This window comes from Anthonomus grandis, chromosome 6 (assembly GCF_022605725.1).
Source record: "Anthonomus grandis grandis chromosome 6, icAntGran1.3, whole genome shotgun sequence".
Taxonomy (NCBI): domain Eukaryota; kingdom Metazoa; phylum Arthropoda; class Insecta; order Coleoptera; family Curculionidae; genus Anthonomus; species Anthonomus grandis.
Window position 1 is genome coordinate 4809152 of NC_065551.1, and position 20184 is coordinate 4829335.

General features: G+C 32.1%; 1 protein-coding gene across 3 annotated transcripts in view; it reads right to left on the reverse strand.

The window, feature by feature from the left end:
• Positions 1–20184, reverse strand: part of LOC126738016 (ralBP1-associated Eps domain-containing protein 1) — an 88624-nt gene that overhangs the window by 59866 nt on the left and 8574 nt on the right. For 2 of the 3 annotated variants that reach the window (XR_007661187.1, XM_050443177.1), the window contains exons 2-7: positions 19137–19400; positions 9656–9776; positions 9427–9595; positions 9269–9371; positions 3107–3290; positions 2879–3051 (exon numbers count right to left, since the gene is read on the reverse strand). Coding sequence is in view for 2 of the 3 variants with exons in the window: in XM_050443177.1 (XP_050299134.1) it covers positions 2879–3051; positions 3107–3290; positions 9269–9371; positions 9427–9595; positions 9656–9776; positions 19137–19400 (1014 nt within the window). In the remaining variant the exon portion in view is untranslated. The remainder of the gene's footprint in view (positions 1–2878; positions 3052–3106; positions 3291–9268; positions 9372–9426; positions 9596–9655; positions 9777–19136; positions 19401–20184) is intronic. The other variant, XM_050443178.1, reaches the window with a different exon arrangement.

The following is a 20184-nucleotide window of genomic DNA, read 5'->3' on the forward strand; positions in this document are numbered from 1 at the left end:
AAAAACTCCGCCTTACTTACTTGAAAAGCTTTCCTATCGTACTGATGTGCATAATCTTAATATAAGACGTAAAAATCTTTTAACAATTCCTTGCCATAGTAAAAAACTCTTTAAGCGATCCTTTTCTTATGTCGTACCAAATTTGATTAATAAGTTCAAAGTAATTAATTTTACTGTCACTGAAAAAACTTTTAAATTAAAAACCAAGCTTCTTCTTTTAAATCAAACTTAATTTTTCTTGAATGCCTTTCTTTATTAAAATACTACGCACATGCTAACTAACTGAATGCAACGTAAAATATTCTATTAACATTTATTATTCAAAAATTAACTGTTTAAAAAAAAAAAGGAAGAAAGGAAAAGAGAAAGAAAAAGAATTTTTTCATTCCGTTTCATCCATTTTTCCCCCTACTGCTTTTTCCCCTCATAAGTATATGCCTACCTATTTGTTTTTTTTAGTTTGTCTATAAGAATTGTTTTTTTTTTCTCTCACTTCTTCTATTATAAGCCTTAACAGAATCCAGGAAGTTGTTTCTTTCTTTTCTGGAAGTCTGAATGCATGGCTTATTAGTTGCCTTACTTGTGTTAACTAAATTCTTTATATAACCTATTGTTTTTAATATGCTCTCTTTGTTTAATATTCTAATATTCAATTCCATGTAGATAATCATATTACCTTCTGTAATTATGCTTTTTTTTTGTATTGGTGGCTAATAAACGTCTTATTATTATTATTATTATTATTATTATTACCTCGCTTATTTGGCCACCCGGTACAGATATAAATACTTTAGCTGATTATATAATGAATCATATGATAGTGACTTTAAACGAGGTAATCCCTGAACAAACAATAAATATAAATAGTCCAAGTCATAAAAAAATTTGGTGGAATGCTGATATAGAAAATGAATTAAGAACATGCGTTAACTTATACAAAAAAGCTATTTGGACCAAAACCGAGGAAGATTGGAACAGCTACTCAAGAGAATGAAATAAAGTAGTATCATTTATTAGATCAGCTAAAGTAAGTTACTACAATGGTAAAATTGATGAAGTAAAAAATAACTCTAAAGAAATGTGGAAATCGTTAAAAAAACTAATTAGCCATAGCGGATATGTTGAAACTAAAAAGGAAATAATATTTCATAATGTGGTTGTTAAAGAAAAGGATCTTTGTGAAAATTTTATTAATTTCTTTCTGGATAGTAAGGAAATAGAAAATATACCCAGAAATAAAAGTAATGAAGATGTTATACAAAATATAATGTGTGAACATGAGGTGGACCAATTTTGCAAGTTAGAAAATTAAAATTAAAAAAAAAATGGAACCTAACCACTGTTGTCCCAATTGAGAAAATTAGTGGGACGAACAAATGTGAGGAATTTCGACCTATAAACATGGTCCCACCCTATGAAAAGCTACTCGAGATGTGTGTGAATGGACAAATTGTAAACTATATAGAAGAAAATAATATACTTAGTGTATACCAGGCGGGTTTCAGAAAAAAAAATTAATGTGAAAGTGCTTTACAAACAGTTCTTTTCAATTGGAAAAAAGCACTGAATGATAGAAGTCTAATAGGGGTTGTCTTTTTGGACTTCAAACCTGTTTTTGAAACCATTGATAGACAGTTGCTACTACTACTGAAACTACAAAAGGCATGGGTGAGCCTATCCTCAAATGGTTTGGGGACTAAGTTCAATAGAAAATTCTCCTCTACGAAAGAAACAATGAATGGTGTACCACAGGGGACAGTCTTGGGCCCCCACTTCTTTTATATTGTACATAAATGATATTGTAAAAGTTCGTAAGTGTAAAATTCAACTTTTTGCAGATGACACAATTATTTATTGTATTGGGGACAGTGTAGCAGAAATAATAGAAACTACTGAATTTAAAAACATATATCAGTGGTTAAACAACAATGGTCTACAGCTTAACATTCAAAAGAAAAATCCATTATAAAAAATAAATGGAATGAAAATCTAACTTTCTCAGGCCATTTTAACTGCATAAACAAAATAGTACATAAACAAAAAAATCAATATTTTAGGTCGTCTGTCAAAAAATTTAAGTGTGTGAGCCAAATTAACTGTATACAAGACAATCATTGCTCCTTATCTTTACTTTTGTTCAACTCTTTTATTTTTAATGAATTACTCCGAAATCGATTTACTAAAAAAAAAAAAACAAAATAGGGCGTTAAGAATTATTTTTGGTTGCAGTCATTATACAATACAATACAATGAGTTGCCGGATTATGTAAAGAGCTGTAATAATATAAATAGCCTTAAAAGGGAATGTAAGCAATATATTAAAACTTCTATTGTTATATAGTTAAACCAATGTATGAAATTGACTCTAGCCTAGTGCTATTAATAAAGGATTTGTTTTTCAATGTGTAACCTATAGAATTCTAAGTCTAAGTACAGATACTGCAATAAAGTTATATAACATTTGAAACTATTGGTATTTGTATAAAGGTAAATTTTTTTGTATAATTTTAATTTGGTAGCAATATAGCTGCTACTGTTTAGTTATATTTAGTGTTTTGTGTAGCCTTCAATTTCTTTTTTTTTTCAATAGTTATCGCTAAATAGTAACGTAGTTATCTTCTGTACAACTTTTAGTATTTATTTATCTAGCTTATAATTTATATTTTATTACCTGTAAGGTGGTTTGTTGTAAATAAATAATGTATGAATACTGAATAAATTATTAAATATAAATAATTATTATTATATTCGCAACGAGTTTGTATCAAATATTTAAATTATCATAAATATTGATCATCATATAGTGAATTGCAAATATAATAATAATAATAATAATAATAATAATAGCGTTTCCACGCTACCTAATTTGAAAACATACCTGGAGATTATTAACATCAGGCGCTTTTTTCGGACTACTTAGATCGATGGCATCGGGAACATCTTCGGCGACAATTTGCGAAACCACTTCCGGCGTCAATCTCCTCGCAACAGGATGACGGAGGTCAGGATCGTTTTGATCGATTTGGAAATCAAAATTTACGGGTTTAATACCTAACAACGAGAAAAATGGTAATTTTATAAAAAGAACATAAAATTGAGTCTGAACCTGGCGAGGAAACGTTTGAACTAGTTGGACTATCAGCGAATTTAGTCCATTCTTTGACCACTTCTTTGGGTTGGACGGTCACCACTGGTTCAGAGTTTACTTCTGGACTTGGCGGTTTATTTATTGGTACCAAAGTGGCAGGTAGTACGTCAGGGATTGCGATTTTGTGCTTGCGTAAAACCACCTAAGATATAAATGAGAACTAAGTTACATTATGTTACTGAGACAATACCGAAAAAAAAGTTCAAAATTCGTTCAGACAGATTCTTCGGAAATTGCACTGATGAAGAAGAATTATGATAAGGAAAATATTGAAAACGTGGCCGCATGGCCGAAGATGTCAACTTCCTTAATTGAAATGTAGTTTTATGCAAACTTTTTTCTCCTGTTTTCCCCCTTTTTGAGATTATCCATTTAGTATTTGTGGTTCAAGTTATCTAATTGTTTAAAGAATTGTTGAAGTTCTTTAATTTCTATGTCGACGCTTCGACCTTGATAAAGGTATCTCCAGCACACTACAATGGAAAACGGGTAGCCAAGATATGTTTTATTATATGTTTTAAAACTTTGATTGTTAAGATATTAGTGTAAATAAGCAAGAGATAGAGTAACTGTCGGCGATCGGGCTCAGTCTTCGGACCACTGCTATATTTAAGGTAATCTTACATCATAGCACACGGTCTTTTCGAGGAATATTATCATAAATTACAAGTATTTTTATAAAAGGCAATAACACAAAATCTACAGCATCACAGAAACATTTAATAAAATGACAAAGGTTACATGTTTCGCTCGACTAGAGCATCATCAGACCTATAATAATTAAGATGATGTAACTCGAAAAAAGGAAAATTCAACACAAACTTACCATAACATACACAAAACACCTAACATATAAATAAACAAAGCTTACAATAAAGTGGCACTATCTATGTACAAAGAACTCAACTAAACAATCAAATTACTTTATACATTTTAGAAATCTAACCATCATTTGAGAGTCTAGAATTATTTATTAAAAATAAATAAAAATAATGTTTAAGGATGTAAAGTGGATAAAAATTTCAGAATTTGGTAAAACAAAGTATAGATATTCCCTAAGTGAAGAAGAAAGTTGGAAAGAAGTTTCCATTCTAAAAGGCAAAGGTACTACAACTCACCAGTCAACTTTAACTACATGTGAGCTATTATCGCTCGTTGATAAAAGTAGGCCGATAGCATCGAAAAAATACGAAAATATCCAACAGCAAATGGCATACATTTCTGAGAACTTCCGGGCTTTTTAGTAGAGGATCCCACCATACTACGACCTTCACCCATAACGTTACGGGATGAAACGTATGTTTTCATAAAATGGAGTATATCTTAAAATGTATTCTGTAGTATAAAAAACTGGTTTCAACACAATAAATTAACTTTAAATATACAAAAAATTAACTACATGTTTTTGCAACTTACAGAAGTTCCCTTCAAAGGCTTGGCAACATTAAGATTGGTGATTGTGAAATACCCGAAGCAACATCTTTTAAATATCTCGGTATTAAAATTGACAATTTGTTGAAATGGGACCTTCATGTCGATGAAATGGTTCAGAAGTTAAGAGGACTTCTCTCAAAATTTATGTACCTTCGAGACTTTTTAACTACCGAACATCTAATAATTGTATATATGTCTCTTGTACAAAGTCATTTAGTTTATGGTATTTTGGGATGGGGAAGCGTTTCTGAAACACACATACAAAAATTAAAATCAATTCAAAAATGGTTTTTAAAAATCATTTTTGGCAGAGACAAAATATATCCCACTGATAACCTCTTTTCTGAAAGTAAGATATTAGATTTGCGTCAACTCTATTGTTTAGAAATCCTTAAATATATAAATAAAAACAAGATAGAGTTAAATATCAACCAAAATTCATCTACTAGACAAAACAACTTGGCATATCCAACCATGACTCGTAAAACTCATGGACAGAGGAGCTTAAAATATTTTGCTCCGAGAATGATATAAGGATGGTTGAAGGCTTTAACCAACACCACCGAAATAAAGAAGGCCGAGGTGTGTGGTTTTATACGTCACTAAAGTAATACGTCACGCAAAGAAGGCGAAGAAATTCGCTACCGCCTTCCCCCTTCAAATCTTATAATGGAACGACCCATTTCTTGTTCCTTTGCCCGAGCCTCGGTGCCAAATCAACCGCAAGATCATTGAAAATATATTTGGCGTAATGCTTATTGACCGCGACATCTGTGGTTATTATACCCACATTGTGGCAACAATGCTGACTCTTTAACATTTTACACATTATCCCGTTAGAAGGGTGTTTGTTGTTGACAACTTGTAGTATTTCTACAGGTGAATATAACAGGTGTTTCGGTGTTATTGTGTTATTATATAAATTAAATATTGTATAATCCGACTGCCGTTCGCAATTATGCCTAATAAGTGCTATGTACCGGGTTGCAAAGGCAATTACGATGCCGAACATACTCGGCACATGTTTCAATTTCCCAAGGATGATGAACTGTGTAAAAAGTGGCTAAGAATGATTCCTAGAGACAATTTTAAACCTACCCAGTATAGTAGGGTTTGTGACGCACATTTTGCCAAGGAAAATATAATTTGGGTGACAACATATTTTGATGAAAAGACAGGCAAGACTTTACAAGTTCCATTGAAATATCCCAAACTTCAACAAGGTACAATCCCTGTAAAGTTCCCTAATTGTCCTTCATATATTTCAAAGTCTATACCAGTTATTAGGAAAAGTAGAGATGAAAAGAAAATTGAAATTGAACAACAAAATTTGACTCTAGCAATTCAAAACAGTATTGATGAATTTTCAGCCTATCAAAAAACTATAACTTTTCAAAATTTCTAAGAATTTTTACCTATTTTTAATGCAATGGTACTGCCTAATGATTGGCTAAAATCTGTTAATACCCAAAATGATATTATATTGTATAAATTAAAATACTCACCCGCACCAATCATACTTACTCTCTTATTATAAACCAACATTTAAAACTAAAAACTTATTTATACGGTCAAGACATAGTATTGCAGATAAATAAATTTAAAACTCCATTCACTATAAGTAATATTAATGATTTATCAGATTTGTTAAATGAAATTAATAAATTGAATTCAGAAAATCAAATAGAAAACAATAATGAAATTAATTCACAGGAAAAAACAAATATTATAAACCAGATTTGCAATATGTTGGAGTCTATTAAATGTGAAGATTTTAATAAAACATTATCTTTTATATCGGAACAATTAAAATTATTAATATTACCTAAAGAAAGATATCGTTACTCGCCTGACACAATAATTTTTTGCTCTATATTAAATACAATAAGTGCACATTCCTACAGGTATTTAAGGAAGTTTGGACATTTAACATTGCCACATCCAGATTCTTTAAAAAACATTTGTAACTCTTTTTTGTCAGACCCTTGCGTTGAAGAAAGACAATCATTTCTTACATATGCAGAAAATGCATTTAAGTATATCAAAGAAAATGAAACATATATGATTTTGCTTATGGATCAAATACGTATAAAGCCATATCTTGATTATAAAGGGGGAATATTGTCGGTACAGCAATTAACAATAGCACTTTGGCAAAGTCTGCATTTACCTTTATGCTAAATGGTTTGTGTTCAAATTTTAAGGAGGTCATCCACATTGCACCGATAGCTAAAATTGATCATGAATTACTGTTCTCTTTCATTAAATCAATAATTGTTGGGCTAGTAGACATTGGCTATAAATTTTTTTGTGTTATAAGTGACAATAATGCTATTAATAGTAAAGCTATGAGTAATTTTTGCACAAAAAAACAATTAAGCAATGTATATCCTCATCCTGTAAAGGAAAAAAGACCACTTTTTTATTTATTTGACTCTGTACATTTACTTAAATGTATAAAAAATAACTGGATGAACATTAAACCTAATGAAATATTAACATTTCCTGATTTGGACACTTTTGGTTTAAAATATGCCTCGTTCCAAGCTTTAATTGAGCTCCATAATACTGAGAATAACAAGTTATTAAAACATGGTTATAGCTTAACTCTGAAAATCTCTGTTTCCTACAAATTTTGAAAAACAAAACGTAACATTAGCTTTAAAAGTTTTTAATCGTTTTGTAATTCAAGCACTTTCAACTTTTGGAGCAAAGATTAAGAACTCAAAGGACACTGCCACTTTTCTTAACATAATTTTAACCTGGTGGAAAATAGTTAATGTTAAAACGCCATATAAAGGGAAGCGGCTTAATGATATTTATCAAGAACCTATAACATGTAATTCTGTAAAATCTAATGATCCTAAAATAAAATTTTTAAATCAAATGCTGCTCTGGTTGGAAGCTTGGAAAAATACAAAAACATTTTTAACAAATCAGACACATACTGCTCTTCATCACACTATTTATGGCATGTTAGAGGTAATAACATATTGTTTCGAAGAATTAAAAATGAAATATGTTTTATTAGGAAAATTTCAGACTGATCCACTTGAAAAAAGATTTGGAAAATACAGGCATATGGTAGGAGGCCAATATAATATCTCTATTCGTCAACTATATGAAAGTGAAAAAAAAACACAGAATTCAAGCATTAATGTCTTTAAAATCCACTTGTTTTGGGCGTCTTAAAATAGATTCGTTTTATGACAATGATGAAGGAAATGATACCGATAATACGACTTGTGTAAGTGACAACCAATCAGGTTGGTTTAGTCCTACTATATCTATAACTGAGCATGATATCGAAAATGTCAAAGAAGAAATGCCAGTAATTGCCTATTTAGGAGGATATTGTTGCTATATTCTTTAAGAAAAAACTAAATGTGACATATGTAAAGAAAATTTAACTTTTAAAGATGACCTTCAAATTGATGATAATCATACTCTTATTAAAAATTTGACAAGACGGTGTCTTAAATTTCCTAAAAATTATATAAGTAACATTGTTTTATATGAATATATTATTTTTAATCAAATTTTACAAAACTCTGAAGATGACTTCCTAGCGATTCATAATAAAAAAAAGTTTTTAGCAATGACCACATTGGAATATCCTAAGAACAATAATTTTCCAGACAGCTTTCCAAAATGTCATATTCATAGTAGTGAAACTAATGTAAAATTATTATTAATTCTGTTACCAATGCTCTTTTAAAAAATTACTGTGGCAAAAAAATGATTGACTTGGGAAGGGCAGTAAAAGGAAATTAGATACACTAACTTCTTAAATTTGCTTAAATAACACCCCCGCCAATTTATGACATGAATTTTTGAAGTTTAGTTTCTTTTTCAAATCTGTTTAAAAAAAAATTCAAAAAAAACAAAAAATAAAAAAAAAGATAAAATATGAACACATTAGTTAAGATAGGTAATACCTACAATTAATTAATAATACTAAGTATTATTTTTGATATTAGTATGAGCCCCAAATACTATATACAACCCTCGATACAAATATTTTTTTTTTAATTTCAACCCTCGTTTCAACACTTATTTTTGCAATTACCCTTATTGAAATGAAGGTTAAGACAATTTATTTTTAATAATTAGTTTGTTTACATTCCTCATGAATTGTTTTTTTTATTTTATCAAAGCCAAATATTTTTTTTGTCAAAGAATAAAAACCATCCCTTATTTTCTACCCCTTTTTCAGAACCGATATTACTCAAAAGAAATCCTAACTAATAGTTTATAGGAATGCAACATGTGTACCAAATTTCAAATTAATATCTTAACTTCTTCGAAAGTTATCGAGGCAATACACAGGTTATGAGGTTATTCCAGAGACAGATAGAGACACAATTATTTGCCTGTCTTAACACCCATACTCATGTTTAATGTACGCGGCCGTTACAACGAACGTATTGAACAGTTACCTTTTTTAAATGTAATCTTATTTTTTAAATTCTTCACAAAATCTCAACACGGCTTAATGTAACATACGCTATACCTAAATCCACCAGTTTAAAAAAAGTATAACGATTAATGTTTCATGACATTTTTGCTAATAATATAAAGGGTTACTAAATAAAAGTGACCATGTAAATGTTTGTGAATTATTAAAGTGTTCCGGTACTTTCTGCCCTCAGTATAATATATATAAATCAGGTTTTAAATGATTACCAAATGCATAGCAGTATAGAATTCTGGCAATGAAAGTGCTCCATCTTTCGTAACATCAGCCAATTGCCAAATTTTCCTTAATTCTTGCACTGGTAATTGAGATCTAAAAAACTCCAACTTATCTTTTCTACTCTTTAAAATAAAGTTTTAATACTAACCTTTCAAAAAATGTCCGAGCAACAGAACCTGACAGTAAAGCCTTAGGATTTTCTTGTAGTTTTTGAAACTGTTTCGTGTAATAATCTTTTTGTTCGGGCGTTATGACCCACACTTCATTTGACACTTCTGCGTCCTCTTCGCTACTATGCTTATCGGATGACTCTTCTTCTAGACCAAAAATATTGTATTAATAAATTTAAGAAAATTAAATATATAATTTATACCAACCTAAAAGTTGCCTCTGTTCTTCAGACACTAAACCTTGCCAAGCCCAATTTCGATCTTGAACACTGTTTGTTGGAGTTGGGCTATCAGAGGCAGGACTTGACATGTCCGGGGAACATCTTACCTTAAAATTAAAGTTTAATATAGGGTAAAGTCGGAAGAGATGACGCGCCGGGACAGATGACTCAGAGCCAAAATTACGGTGTAACCATACCCAATTTATTAGTCGTGCACGCCCTGTGGTAGAGCTGGTATTGTTTTCGGTTTCTCTTGTTTTTTCATATATAAAAAGGCGTTAAAATATAGGTGCAGTATAATTTTTCTAATTGGTAAGTACCACAAAGTTTCGGAACATATTTTATTCTAACCAAAGTTCGTAAATAACCAAAAAAATACTTGACGTAGGAAAAACTAGGTTATGTTAGTAACGTGCTTATAAAGGGTGTTTTTTTTAGAGGTTTGGATTTTAAGTTGTCAAAACTGTTTCTGGTGATTGTCAATTTGACAGTTGGTGGTGTACTCGTGGTCAGTACAGTTTGCCATTTCACAATGAATAGACTTACTCCAGAACAACGCTTTCAAATTGTGCAAATATATTTTGAAAATCATAGTTCAATTCGCGAAACTTACCGTGCGCTGCGTCCATTTTACGGTCGACATAGTCGGCCATCCGAGCAAGTTATTCGAAAAACCATGGATCGTTTTCGTACCACGCATACTCTAGTTGATAATACGCATCCACAAAGACGCCATACAGTGCGCACAGAAGAAGTTATTGCTGCTGTGGAGCATAGTGTTGAAGAGGACCCGAATGAGTCGATTCGCCATCGTGCACAACAATCGGGGCTGTGCCCATCCACTTTGTGGAAGATTTTGCGGCTTGCGAGCTTACAAGATCCAACTTGTGCAAGAACTGAAACCGCGTGACCATTATGCGCGCCGTACGTTCGGTGAATGGGCGGAACACAGTATTCAGCTTGACCCCTTTTTTCAATCCAAAATTTTGTTCAGCGATGAGGCTCATTTTTGGTTGAACTGCTTAGTCAATAAGCAAAATTGCCGAATTTGGAGTGGAGAAAATCCAGAAGCTTTTGTTGAGACGCTCTTACATCCATTAAGTCATAGTTTGGTGCGCTTTATGGTCAGGAGGAATCATTGGCCCATATTTTTTTAAAGATGATAACGACCAGAATGCTACAATCAATAGAGAACGTTATAGAGCCATGATTGCCGACTTTTTTTGTTCCTCAGTTGAACCGACTTGATGTGGCAGAGCTTTGGTTTCAACAAGATGGTGCAACATGCCACACAGCGCGTGACACTATCAATTTATTGCGGGAAACATTACATGATCGCATAATTTCAGGCAATGGACCGGTGAACTGCCCTCCACGATCGTGTGATCTCACACCCCTCGATTACTTTCTTTGGGGATATGTGAAGTTACATGTCTTCAAAGATAAACCACAGACGTTGGATCACTTGGCAGCAAACATTCGCCGCGTTATTGCCGAGATACGGCCCCAGATGCTTGAAAAAGTGGTCGAAAATTGGACTTCCCGATTCCGCTACATTCGAACCAGCCGTGGCGCTCATATGCCCGAAATCATTTTTAAGCACTAATGGCATAACAATATCTTTTAAATAAAACCAATACCATGTCAATTTTTTTTTTTAGAGTTTTATTTCACTTCAAATTTGTATACCTCTCAAAAAAACACCCTTTATTAAGGCGAGTGCGTTTACTTCATAACATATAGGTGCGTCATCTCTCCCACACATCTGGGATAGATGACGCATAATTTATAAAAATTTGTTTACTTTTTTAAGCCAATGTTTATTTTCAGATCCTTCAAAATGCCAACATTTTACGGTGCTAGAAAAAGTTCAAGGGGCAAATGGATAGAAGAAGAACTGCTAAAAGATGTAAAAGCTGTAAGAGTCAGAAACGTTTTAATAAGACATGCTGCAAGAGAAAATAATATTCCTGTAAGAACGCTAAGATTTAGAATGCACAAAAACGATTTTAAGAAGGGTGGAATGGGTGGAAAATCACTTTTGGGGGAGGATGTTGAAAAAAAGCTTTGTGAGCATATTAAAAAGCTACAAAATTCTGGATGTGCACCAACAAGAACAACTGTTAGAATTTTAGCCTACAATTTAGCAAAATAGTTGGGTATCGAAAGTAGGTTCAATACACAAACCCATATGGCCGGAAAAGATTGGTTGAAACTTTTTTTAAATCGAAATAAGAGCCTTTCTATAAGAAAAGCAGAAGGCGTCTCTTTAGCAAGAGCTCAAGGGCTAAATAAAGAAGAGGTTAATAATTATTTTCAATTATTATCAAAAGTTAACAGATAATGATTTGCTAAATAAGCCTTTGAATATTTTTAATATGGATGAAAGTGGCTTGCAGCTTAACAATGATCCTGGAAAAGTTATCGCTGCAAAAGGAAGTGAAGATATTCATGTTATTAAAGGTCAAGAAAGAGGAGAGACTATAACTCTTGTGGCTTGCTGTAATGCAGAAGGTTCATTTTTACCACCATATTGTATTTTTAAGGGGGTGAACAAGCAACAAGTTTGGGAAGAAAATATGCCGCCCGGAGCCATAATTGAAATGAGAAAAAAGTCTGCTTATATTTGTGAAGAACTGTTCATGGATTGGTTAACAAATCACTTCACACCCAGGAAGCCAGCTGGAAAGTGTCTCCTGATTTTAGATGGTCATGGTTCTCATATGAACTCCTATGAAATGCTAGAAACTGCCCTGGAAAATGACAGTTTATTATTGTGCCTGTCCAGCCATACTACCCATTTTTAACAACCCCTTGATCGCTCTTTTTTTAAGCCACTAAAAAGTTACTTTAAACGTGCATGTGATGAATTTATAAGGGCAAATCCAGGCAAACGTATTGAACGCAGACATTTTGGGAAACTTCTTGCTGATTCTTGGACACGTGCAGCAACAACTGAGATTGAAATATCAGGATTTCGTGCTACAGGAATTTACCCCTTGAAACCATCTGCTATCCCAGATCATGCTTTTCTTTCTGCCGAGGAAAATGAACTACCTTCTCAACATTTACCAAGTGAACGCTCAGAACCTGGTCCTCCTCAATCCACATTAACACCCAATGTAGCATTGACAAGTTCAAACTCTTAAGAGTTCGCCTCTTAAGACATTGGATAATCATTCTGCCGTGCCTGTCGCTTGTACATCAGATTGGACGCCTTCAAAGATTTTAGAAGATCTTTCTCTTGTTCCCAAGATCGTAGCTTCAAAGAATCCAAAAAGAAGAAAACAGTCTGCCCAAGACCTAACTAGCCTATCAACAATCAACATTTTGGAAAAAAAAAGAGAAGAGACTCAAAAAACTAGAGCTTAAAGCCAAAAAATTAGAAAAACAGAAGCAAAACCAACAAAAAGAAAAAGCACTCTCACTTTCTCGCGTGAGTGCTCTTAATTCTGCAAAACGCAAATTAGTTGAAAGTCAGTCGTCATCATCAGATAATGATTTTTCAATTAATGATTCCACCGATGACGAGATTTTTGATGAGAATGAATGTGTTGGTTGCTTAGAAAACTACGACCAAACAACCACTGTAGACTGGATAAAATGTGTTAAATGTGAGAGATGTGTGAGGGTTCATGCTTTTTCCTGCACCTCATATGAACAACATTGCATGTTATGTGCTAAACTAGTTTTTAAAAAATAGCCATGTTAATATTTAATTCATATTATCTAGAATTCTTTCTGTTACTTTTTTTATTTTATTTAAGAAGCTACCTATATTTAATGTGAGCTTAATACTTTTTTATTACACATTTTTCACTTTTTTTTAAAATTATGTATAAAGCTCATAAGCAATAACACCCACCCGGTCGGCGTCAACACACCCATATAGGATGGGTGTGATTGCCAAATACATAGAAAGGAAAAAAAATGTTATTGACAGGAAAACCTGATTTATTGAATCCAAATAAAACATTTTTCACTTATAAACTTAAACATTTAAATGTGGTTTTTATTTACTGTCTCCTAATGTTAGAACTATAAACTTTATCACGCAACAAAAAAAGGTGCGTCATGTGTCGCAACTCTACCCTATAAAAAAAGCCTTATCGAAATATAAATTTATAACATAGATGAACTTAAATTCAATTGTTACATACAAAATATGCATTTCCACTAGTCAATAATTAATATACCAAAACATCTTCTTTTGTATTCTACCCATCAATCCATATTTGCAAAATATTAATAATAGGTTTTAATTCATAAACAGTAAAAATTTTTATTGTGTGTCCAAATTATGTTTTTATTCAAATAATATAAGATTTGTTGATTTACACGCTATATAGCAATAAACTTATCACTGCGTTATCTCAAGTTACAGACGATATATTTCGGGCTTTGGATAAAGATCAGGCAACCGTTTTCATTCTCTTAGATTTTACCAAAGCATTTGACATGGTGAATCATGAGATCCTCATATCTCTATTACAATATCTAGGATTTTCTCAGTCGGCCTTAACACTTATGTCATCTTTTCTTTCAAACTGCAAACAAAGAGTTTTACTAAATGGAAAAATATCGGAGGCACTTGATGGTATTTCTGGTGTACCACAAGGTAGTATTTTGGGTCCATTGCTATATACAATATACACATCACAATTAACAAAAAAATTAAATAGATGTAAACATCACTGCTATGTAGATGATACTCAAATTTATTATTCATTTAAACCCAGTTATGCTCCTGAGGCTAACCTTAATATTAATATAGATCTTAATAGTATCTTAACTGAAACTCAAAATCTGCTTTTAAAAATTAATGCAGCCAAATCTAAAGCTATTCTTTTTTGTAGTGACGTTCACCGGATTGAGATTTTAAATAACTTTAGACTTTTGGAGGTAACTACGAAAACGAGAGAAGTGTTTCTCAATACAGGGAGCCTCAAAGAAAGAAATTCCACTCCAACTTTTAAACGGCTGCTCTGCCCAGTTCTGCTAACAATTGATGGTATTTCCATTGTTATTCTCGCACCTGGGATACACTAGGCATTTTCAACATTATTCACTGAACTAAATATTTATGGACTATGTATTGTTATTATTTTTGTTTCTGTTGACATTTCAGTATTTATGTTTACATTTTCACATTATAATTAGGATTTAGGGAAATTCAGGTTTCAGCAGCACATTTAAATTCTTAGAAATATTAGTTTTATAAGATGAATCGTAGCTTTAAGTGCTGTAAAAATATGGATTTTTTAAATTACTGCTGCGTAGCCTGCAACTCAATCTTTCACCCTAGTTGCCTCGAGCGACAATCTGAGGTTGGGAGGCTATAAAATTTTGTGTACGGAAAGATGTCAGACAACTTTTAATAAAGAAAAAGGTCAAATTAGGGTCTATGAACAGAAAATTGAGAGTATGATAGAGGAACTTAGGGAAAAGGATAGACACTTAGAGACAAATCGCAGAAATCGTCTGGTTTTTGAGGATGAAGTATTTGAAGCGAAAAGAAAGTTTTCATCGACACTCGATATTCTCAATAAAAAAAATGACGAACTTAGTTACGAGGTTGACAATTTTAAGACTAAGGAACATGATCTGAATTTGTTGGTAAGGTCTCTGGAACAGGAAAAAATGGATCTTTAAGTCAAATGGACAAATTAACGGATTTAAATAAGGACCTAATTACGAACATTCACGCTATAGAAAACGAGAGTCTTGCATATAAACATCAAATTTCTTTGCTACAAAGAGATGCTGATGAGTATTCTTTTATTAATGAAGAGATGGTGACTTCTATAAGAGTTTTAGAAGCAGAAAAAGAAAGCCACCTTTTAGAGATTGGGCTCTTGAAAACTCAGCAGGTGGTATCAACAGTCACTGACTCCAGGAATGTGCGTACTGAGATCAATAAACATGATGATTTTCATCCAAAGCTTCTGTTTGTAGCTGGAAAAAGTAACAGATTGTTTCTTAAGCTTTTACGTAACAAAATGGGACATGTGTACAACATTCAATATTTTCTAAAACCTGGTTGCTTGACCCGTGATTTGGTACTAACTGCTTCAGCTCTTGCTTCCAATTTTACAAAGAACGATTTGGTAATTTTGTGGTTGAACGGAACATGTTCTCCTACATCTATTATTAACGATTTTATTACTCCCTGTAAAAACACTACTTTTCTCGTTATGACAAGCCTTTGTTTTGGGCCAAGTTAAAGTGTTGTATATAATAGCAATCTGTCATTATATAAAGCTTTCCATAAAAACAACATTGACCTAAGTCGAATACTTCAATGCAATTATGCTAATCATTTTGCTGATTTGGCTTGTATATTACATTGCCACATAAAAAAAATTTTTCTAAACCCACTGCATAATTCTAAGCATCTAAAACTAAATAGATCACCTAATTCCGTCGAAAGCGTGGGAACTGCGTCTGAGCGTGTGACTGGTTCTCTTTTTTATAGATGAGACCGTAGAAGTTGAAGCTCCCTTTCATTCAACTGCAATATCAAAATTAAAGCATTGTAGTTCATTTTTATTAAATATTCAATCCCTTCGGAATCAGGTGGATGAGCTTCAACTTCTGCTTGCTAATTTTAATTAGCCTGACATTGTTATATTAACAGAACATTGGCGTAGACCTAATGAACGTTTTTGTATTTATTTATAAATTTCTCTTGATGGAATCTTCAAATCATTTGCACTCACCATGCATGTTAATGCACCCACTCGTACAGAAATAACTATTGATTATTTCTGCAGTAATTTGGACGGTGTTACCTGTTCAGTGCACTCAGTGGGTATATCGGATCACGAGGGGGTGTATGTCCAATTCCCTGGTGACTTTAAAAACAAATCTGGCCGGAAATATTTTTCACCAGTTTCTTAAGCAGAGCTTACCAAATTAGCTACGCCCTATTTTAACCCAACATCGTAAGTGCATTCTGCACTTGAGAGAATATTTAAACCAATATTATAATAATCGCTGGATAGTGCGCAGAGAAACACATTTGTGGCCACCTACATCCCCAGATCTAAATAGCCTAGATTTTTTTTATATCTTAAGACGATGGTTTATAGCACCCCGATAATCATTGAGGAAGGAATAGAAAACGACATAGTAGTTTGTTGTGATACTATAAGAAATACTTTCCAACCTAATCTAAATTATATTTGATATGCATAACTTTTTGAGGAAGTTATTGATTCAGCTCATCCATTTTTGTAAATTAATCTTAGAAACCTACAAGTTAGTCCATATGATTAACAAACCAACTGTTATCGGTTTAGATTAATGTATGCAAGTCATTGATCCAAGAACTGTGGAAATTTATGTTATAACAGACTATATACTTGTTTATCCTTGCTTAAATTTAAGGCTAAAACTACATAGACCTAAACTCATAACTTTTTAATATTTTAGAAACTTTGATAAAGATTTGTTAAATACTTTTATGAGTAATATTGGTTTTGGCCAAATATTATTGACCCAAAGTTCTATCTGAACATTTATTGACAGGAATAAATTGAATTGAATTGAAAAAACCATTGAAATGCTAGACAAGCAGTTAATTAAAATCTTTGATAATTCTGGTCCTTTAAAAACCATAGGAAAAACAATAATTAGCATGTTGATTCTAAAGCTTTATTTAAGATTGAAAATTGAAATATGTCTCAAACATTTGCAATTACTTTGCTACCCTAGATGATAAGAACATCCCAGTAGATCTGAAACTTAATATTAAACTTCCAACAGTATCAAATAACGCCTTCAAATTTCCGATCATTACAAAACATGATTATTGATAGATGTTTTGCACAAAATAAATCAAAATGTATGGGAACTGATGATTAAATACTTGAGTTGTTAAATGATCATATAAATTGCCCTGAACTTCTGAGAATGATTTTCTTTAATATACCAACTACAAACCTAAGATACATATAATCGTTTGTTTTCCCTGCCTTTTCGTGGCACTAATTATGCATCTCACTCTTCGGGACTTTAAGATTATTAAACTCAGGTGAAGTGGACATTTTGAGCATTACCTTGTCTCAGTTTAGGCATCAAATAGAGAAATTATTCAGATAATTTTTTTATTTTTGATTATGGAAGATATGTTAATTTTTAATATTTGTGATATTAGCAGTCACTGTTATTTTGTTATATTCATTTATGCGTTATAGTCAAGTTATCGGAGCCAAATCGGTGTTAATGATAATTAAATGGTTAATATGATTGTTAATTCTGTTAAAATTTAATAGTTTATTATTGTGATTACAAGCTAAAAAAACAAAACACAAATACAATTTCAAAAATTGACAAAACAATGAACAAAATTAAACACAAGAAGACAAAACTTTTTGAACATACTTAAATTAAAGATAACTAAATAAAACAATCAATTACTAAATAAAGGTAAACTTGTTGACAAAACTAGAGAAGAAAAAAGGAAAAAAAGAAAACTTTCCAACATGTCCAAGGTTAAAACCTATCATTAAAAAAGTCATCCAGGTTATAATATGCCTTAGCCAATAGAAGCGACTTTAATTCTCTTTTAAATTTCTTAACATCCGATATATGTCTAACACACAGAGGAACATGATTGTAAATTTTTTTACTTATGTAAATTAATGAGTTTTTGGTAAGGGAAGACGTAGGAATAGATAGGGGAACATCATTTACACGACGGGTCAAATGGCCAGTGTCAGTGTAATGTAAGTGTAAGTGTATTGTAAGGTTCCTAGTAGTATATCTAAACCATGAAGAAGTCAAGGATCTCCTGCTTTATATTTTTAGATGACATTAAGGAATTTGACCTTATTAAGCAGAACATGCTAAAATGCACTTTTTTGAATTTTCTGCTCAACTTGTGGTTGGTTTTCATCATATCTATTATCTATACCATAGAGGGCAGTAATAGCCCTCTTCAGTTGTATGCTGTAATTGACTATTGAGAAAAACTAAAATAAAACACATGTTCAGTGTACAAAAAAAATTAGTTATATCTGCCTAGGGCTTTACATCATCAGGACTACAATTTCGGCAAAAGAACGACGCTACCAGAACGAAAACAAAGAAAAATCTTACACCATCTAAGGCAAAGTATGTCTTGGTTGGAGCACAAAATGTTCAAATAAAAGCCATTTATGTAACAATAAATATCCAATACACATCCTGTACAGATGTCACTGGCTAAAACTCAAAAATTCTTTTTTTACATCAAAAAATTGCTATTGATACTTGAATTTCAAAAAGTTAAAGTTTTATAATATTATAAATAATTTTTTCTCAAATTTTTAAACATGCTGCAGCCCAAAAGTTTAGGACACAAGTTTATTTTACATATTCTAATACTACCTATATGTTTATTTCTGCTACATGGAATATTCTTAAGTAGGTAATAAGGATCAGCAGTTCCATTTAAAAAAATTTAAATGAATTCTATAACTTACAGTCTCACTATCAGCTTCAGAGTCCGTACTAATTGAATCCGTATTGCATTCAGGCTCATTTCTCAACTCAATAAGATCAGGAACAGGAGATTCAGCATCTAGGGGACCCCATGTAAATTTGGGTAGCGGCAGGTCTACCTTACTCATGATCAGGTCACTGCGAATGGGTAAGTTTGCTTGGTAAAGAGCCACTAGTTTAAGGGCGGAAAAGAACTGCTTTTTGCTTAGACAAGTTGTACCTGGTGACCAGCATATTTCTGAAATCTGTTGGGGGATATAAAATTAGCTTTTATTTAGAATATTTATACTTAAATATCAAACTATTTTAAAGCATGGTTAATGCACATAAAAAAAACTTTTCATTCAAGGTTATGGTTAAAGTTATTATCTATGTCTTAATGAACACTGACTGGTGCCAGAGGAACTATTTACGATCCCTATATAAAATTACAGGATGGTTTCTGGATTTTGCAGGTCGGTTAGATCTCATGGAGGTGTAGGTACCTATATTAATGAAAATTTAACCTATGAGCTTTTAAATCTTGAATATGTATCTGTCGAGCAACTGTGAAATTATAGGAATTTTACTTAAACAATCTAATGTGCAAACTTATCACTGTTTATCGTGCACCGGATAATGATTTGAAATTCTTCAATATAATGGCTTTAGCATTTAGAAAAATTTATATTCACAAATCTCTAATAATAATGGGTGACTTTAATGCCCATTAGAGCTATGCAATTTTTTTAGATCTTTTAATATCAAGAAGACTATAAAGTTCAACACGCACCACAGCAGAGGCCTGGATAATATTTATTATACAAATATTAATGGTATTGCTCAACCCATCGATCTCACTTATACCTCTGATCATAAAGGTATTTTCATTCAAACTTGTTATGGATTTAAACACTTGCCAACCAGAATATGTTATAAACCTTTCACAGAACTTGGTTTCTTAAATCTCTATCAAAATGCTTCCAATCAAAATTTTCACTTTGTTTATGATGACAGTTTTGACGTCAACCAAAAATTTCAAATTTCAAA